The 6,000-nt window shown below is 37.7% G+C and overlaps 1 protein-coding gene across 4 annotated transcripts in view; it reads left to right on the plus strand.

The window, feature by feature from the left end:
• kcnh2b (potassium voltage-gated channel, subfamily H (eag-related), member 2b) overlaps nucleotides 1-5,735 on the plus strand; it is a 692,512-nt gene extending 686,777 nt beyond the window's left edge. For all 4 annotated transcript variants that reach the window (XM_062021529.1, XM_062021530.1, XM_062021531.1 and 1 more), the window contains 3 exons: nucleotides 2,302-2,407; nucleotides 2,499-2,588; nucleotides 3,669-5,735. In XM_062021529.1, the coding sequence (XP_061877513.1) occupies nucleotides 2,302-2,407; nucleotides 2,499-2,588; nucleotides 3,669-4,097 (625 nt within the window). In that variant the 3' untranslated portion in view covers nucleotides 4,098-5,735. The remainder of the gene's footprint in view (nucleotides 1-2,301; nucleotides 2,408-2,498; nucleotides 2,589-3,668) is intronic.
• The last annotated feature ends 265 nt before the right edge of the window (nucleotides 5,736-6,000 follow it).

Raw genomic sequence — 6,000 nt, forward strand, 5'->3', positions numbered from 1 at the left:
CGTGTCTACAAAACCCTTAAAAAACATCCATTGAGGTTTTATATACATGATGTAAGTACATACGTTATGTAGTAATGGGTACATTTATAATAATTTGTAATATTTACGCATTTAGAAAATTTTAAGCATACGTGGCGCATTATTTCAAAAACGCATTACAATGTTTCCTTTTTTATTTTTTTACTTCACTGATTATTACTCACTGCAGACTTCAAGAGAGACAACGTACATAATAAAATATCACTTACTGTACAATGTCTGCTGTCTTTAGAATGCAGACTGCTGGGACGTTGATATATTCCCATTTAGATGAAGAATGTCTCATAATCCTCACAAAGAAAAAAAAGGGGGGGGGGGACCAAGCGTCTTTTTGTGTTGTCTTCGCCAGTTTCGGATCCTAAATGTCGGTCAACGTGTACTAACTTGTCAGAATACCTACTCAGACTTCTTCTGTCCAGGTGAGATGCATGATTTATGATCTAGAATACATTTACAGGGAGCAAGGAAGCGAGGAAACAGCAGATCACTCAATGATGTAAAGATAGGGACACAGGAAGTGATCACGGCGCCGCTATAAATAGTTTGTCTGCATTAGCGCTTATAATAACAATATCACTAATACTTGGTTATTAGTGATAATAACCAAGTATATTCCTGCCCATTGTACAACACTTTGGCTACCCCTGTGGTAAATTTTAAATGTGCTTTATAAATAAAGTTGATTTGATTTGATTCAAGTCACAAAATGTATATGGAGTATTGTTGGCGCTTTTTGAATGGTTATTTATTGGATTTTATGGGCGGAATAGTGGAGCTCCTGTTGGCTCTGCTGTAAGCACACTGCAAAAAGTCAGTGTTCAAAAACAAGAAAAAAAATTACAAAAATTAGGGGTATTTTATTTGAACTAAGCAAAATTATCTGCCAATAGAACAAGAAAATTTGGCTTGTCAAGACATTCCAAAACCAGTAAAATTAGCTAACCTCAATGAACCCAAAAATACCTTAAAATAAGTATATTCTCACTAATAACAAGTGCACTTTTCTTGGTAGAAAAAAAAGAGACCTTTTTGCTCAATATGTTGAAAAATATTCTTAAATGAAGAAAATGCTAGTGCCATTATCTTGACATAAGGATATGCGCTCGGCATTACACTTCTTGAAACCAGCAAACTTATACTAAAAACAAATGTATTGTTCTTAATGGAAAGGCAACAAGGCCGGTCAGGCAAATCATATTGTCTAAAAATGCATTTTTCCATCGATAACGTGACATCATCGCGCCATGTGCGTGCTCTTTCAGTCAATCAGTGCGCATATATACAGCCCGACCCCCGGCCAAACATTGTTAGAAATGTCACATGTTAAATGTTTACTGTACTGTGCCAACTGTACTACTATATGAGTATGTGTTTTTTATTGTTTCATTGAAAATAAAACAGCAAAGTCCATTTGGCTGTCATCCGTTTTAATTATGAGACAAAATTGTGTCAAAGTCATGATTTTTTTTTTTCATGCTTGAAATAAGAAATTATTACTTTAAAAAAAGTAGTTTTATACTTGTGAGTGTTGATGACACAGCTTTGCAACAGTTGATATTCTAGTTTCAAGCATGTTTTACTCAATATAGGTCATAAAATCTCAGCTACAAGCTGTAATATCTTACTGAGATCACCTAGGAGCAAAACCCTTAAAACAAGTAAAACACTAACATAAAATCTGCTTAGTGAGAAGAATTATCTTATTAGACACAAAATAAGCAAATATCACCCTTATTTGAGATATTTAATCTTACTTAGATTTCAGTTTTTGCAGTGCATACTTTTATTTAGGTCTTTTTAATATTTAGAGTGCATTAAAGAAAATCCATCTGTCGTCATGTCTTTCACAATGATTGTGAACGATAGGCAAAATATTTAAAAAAGTGCAGTTCTCTACTTGCCAAATGGCTAAAGGTATTAGTCGTTGTTCCTCCTTTCACCAGATCTCACAGGAAATCTGGGCAACTGGGGAGGAAAGACAAGGCACAAAATGTGAGGAAAATGACTTACTAAATAAACGTAAGGAATTGGTACACATTAGCTTGATTATGTAGGAAATATGGGAGATAATATCTTTAGAGCAATGAAGAAAGTCCGTTTTTGTACTTCGTGATAAGTCAACAATCAGTCCATCATCAAAGTCGTAACAATCGTATTCTTGTATATTACATTAAGTCAAAATATTACATCATACTGACAGGCCAATAAGTTATCAAAATGCAGAAGTTTTGTAGTTACTGTTCATCATCACACGCTGTGCAGGTTGGAGAATCGCATGTCAGCAGACATGGGAACGATCATGCAGCTGCTGCAGAGACAGATGACTATGGTGCCACCTGCCTATAGTGCTGTGTCATCACCGCCTCAGGTAGAAATACAAGATGCACATGTACCCATGACATTAAGACTGTAAAGAGCCAGTTGAAATGTTAACAAGTTAAAGGTTGTCCTCCTCACAGGCCTTCCTGTACACTGACCCGGGTCCTGGAGAGAAACTGGTTCCCCCTGTTACACCTTTGGAGACAAACACCTCGGCCTCTCTATCCCAGGTAAAACATTTCTAAGAAGAATTTTGCATGCTTCATGTTTGCAGCTATTTACTGTTTGATTTGGTGTTGCTGCCTTCGAAATGGTTTAGTTTTAGTTGAATTAAAACATGCTTAACAAGGTTACGCATGTTTACACTGGCACAATTAAACATGTCTGAAAAGCAGTGGGAAGAAGCTTATTTAATCATAACACTTCTCTGATCCAATCAAATTTATGGAAGCGATAACTCAGGCAGATGTAGTCAAGCTTGGCCAGTGGTAATATATTAGCTAGGGATGGGTATATTTCGTATTTGAACCGATACGGTTATATATATATATATATATATATATATATTTTTATATATATATATATACATATATATATATATTTATATATATATATATATATATATATATATACACATATACATATTTTTATATATATATATATATATATATATATATATATATATATATATATATATATATATATATATATATATATATACACATATACATATTTTTATATATATATATATATATATATATATATATATATATATACATGCCAGTCTCGTTTTTTGTTGAGTCCTTTAAAGTGTTTATTCTGTAAGTATTGTACTTATTGCACACCTGCTGTTTGATTTTAACGTGTGTAGTTGTAGTTTTCATTAACAAATGGTGTTTGAAAAATCGCCATGTAATCAGTAGAGTGTATATGGGATTTCCAATGTAAATTGGCATCAAGCTAGCACATTTTGAAAAGTCTAGCCTAACTTTTGGGGGGTTTCTGTCAGACATGCTTGCATTTTTGGCATGAAAAATTACGACATTTATTAGAGGCAGTCTGCCATGAATACGCCGAGTGCTTGAGTCTGCCACCGAACATGAGGTCACGTACAACAAAGATATCAAAATATGGTACTATTTGATTGTATGTGAAGCTGTACTTAGTAGTACCAATGGAAATAATTTGGTACATATGAAAGTATCCATCCCTCACATAGCTGACTAAATCAGTACTTGACCAAAAACAAGATAGGTTGTAGAAAATGCATGCATTCAGTCTTACAAACCCTTTGATGTTTTTGCCCACAGATCTTGGATTCTCAGGATTTTGAAGAATTTCCAGTGAAATCGCTTGAATCGCTTGAGCCACAGGACTCTCCTTTGATCAGCACCAACCAGAATCAGATTTCTTCCCCTGGATTGGACAGTTTGGGACAACATCTGGAGTTTGAGCTTGGACTAGGAACTGGGGGCGCTGCAAATTTAGGACCATCAGTACGTTTAGATTTAGAGAATACTGCAGCATCGAGTTCACAACCTGGGTCGGGCGCAAGTTTTAGAACAGGGTTGGAATTGAGATCAGGGTTGTCTACCAAGGTTGGGGTCGAGCAAACGGCTGAAGCGGAGCTGTCTTTCCGGGATTCTGACACCCAAAGGAGGCTGTCCCTTCAGGAGTCACAAACACCTATGGACTCACGGACACCACAGAGACACAGTTCTGACCCAGGAGGGAGGTAGGGAAGCGTTGAGGAGCAGAGAAGAGGAAGGTTCTACAAAAGAGATGTTGTATCCTACTGGAGCCTTGTGGAACGTTTGATTGTGTCTTCACCAACGACTCCCCCTTGTCAAAGCAAGGTTGCATCGTTCGCTAAGACCTTTGGGTGAAGTAGGATTAACGTCTCTGTCCCTTTCCCTCTTACACGATTCTTCCCCTTCAAGAGCTTTCAGAACTCAAACAGTGAAACCTTTAATCAACATCCCAAATGGAGCTTGAGGGTGACATCATTGCACTCTCAGATGACTGCAATCCTATCGGAGTATCTCAACCTGTAGGAGTATCCCTTTACTGCTGGATCCAGTCTCGATGACTTGTTGAGAACAAACGCAGCAGACAGAATCTTCATGAAATGAAACAAGTAGCCATCATGTCTTGCACTGAAAACAATTATTCTACTCTTTGTGTCAGTGGCGCTTCCGAAAACTAAGTTGGTAAAAATGTAGTGTTAGCTGGCCTAACAGGAAACCTGCTGTCCCCTTTCTGTCGTCGCTTCCTTTTACCCTGATGTCCCGCGCCAAGAGGCGGCGAGGACAAGCTTCCCAAGAGTGCACTTGACTTGGTTTGCACTTCAGGGGTTGGGAACTGGAGCTTTCAAAAGCCATGCATTTTCTTGATGAACATATCAGCTGCCCGACCAGGACCGTTGGCGACAAACACCGCGGCGTCACAGACACCTGTCACCGTGTCGCTGGCTAAACAAACACGGAATCCCACTTTTTTTTAACTCGGTAAGCTTTGAGTTTGCAGATGAGACAGCAGTTTTAAGTTTATCATTGTTGACTTTGCTACCTCAGATTTCACTGGTTCATCGTTTTGGTTTTTCACCCTCGACGCTTTATCTTGTAAATAGCAGTTATCACACGTAAATATACAAGTTTGCGACAAGACGAATGCGCCATTAGTCTATATATACTTCTTTATGCACTGGCAAGAAAACATGGGTGAGTGCGCTTTAATACGATTATGTAGCGTGTGATTGTATACTCGTTTTTGTGTGGCTCGGTACGTCAACGCAAACCCATCGAGGCATTTTGTTGTTTGTGTACGTCGAGCCAGCCCACGTATAAATCCCTTTAACAGGAAGTTCCAAAATACTTGTTCTTCTGCCCAAGATTTTTAAGTACAAACCTTATAATGTTCCAGTTTGACCAAGCAAGCATCGTTTTCTTGCCTTAAACGAGCAAACATCCTAAGAGGTATGTCGATGTTCGGACACACAGGGTGTAGAAGAATCCGAGTTATGTGCAAACAGAGAAAGTTTGCTGTACGGTTTAGCTTTAGAGCTGCTAAAAGCAAAATGTAACTTCATTTAAGTCAGCACCGATTGAGTCCTGACTAGGGGTGTGACGGTACGCCACAATCAGGGTTTGGTACAGCCAGGGAACAAAATGCAAAACGTAAAACCGCCATTTTGATATGTTTTGTACATTAACAATGCTCAAACCAATCCAGTGTAGGTCAATGTATGCTAAACTCCGGGTGGGAAACGTTCGATTTAATTATGGTTCAGGGGCTACAATTCAATTATAAATCGATTATTAATGCATTTGTATTATTATATAGCCGAGGTTACTGTGGTTTATCCGTTAGACAGTGCTCAGAGCGGAATATTCGTTAGGTCAGGGGGAAAAAAACAGAGGCTATTTCATCCCTACAAGCCTGTTTCGCAGGTTTCCCTGCTCTTCAGGGGAGTTAACCTGCGAAACAGGCTTGTAGGGATGAAATAGCCTCTGTCTTGTTTCCCCCTGACCCAACTAATCTTTTTTATTATATATTATAAATTGAATTATACAAATATTAATATACACCATAATAATTCATTTACAATAATATATAATTTATATAGTAATAATTTTCCCGACT

Source organism: Entelurus aequoreus, linkage group LG15, assembly GCF_033978785.1.
Source record: "Entelurus aequoreus isolate RoL-2023_Sb linkage group LG15, RoL_Eaeq_v1.1, whole genome shotgun sequence".
In the NCBI taxonomy this organism is placed as follows: domain Eukaryota; kingdom Metazoa; phylum Chordata; class Actinopteri; order Syngnathiformes; family Syngnathidae; genus Entelurus; species Entelurus aequoreus.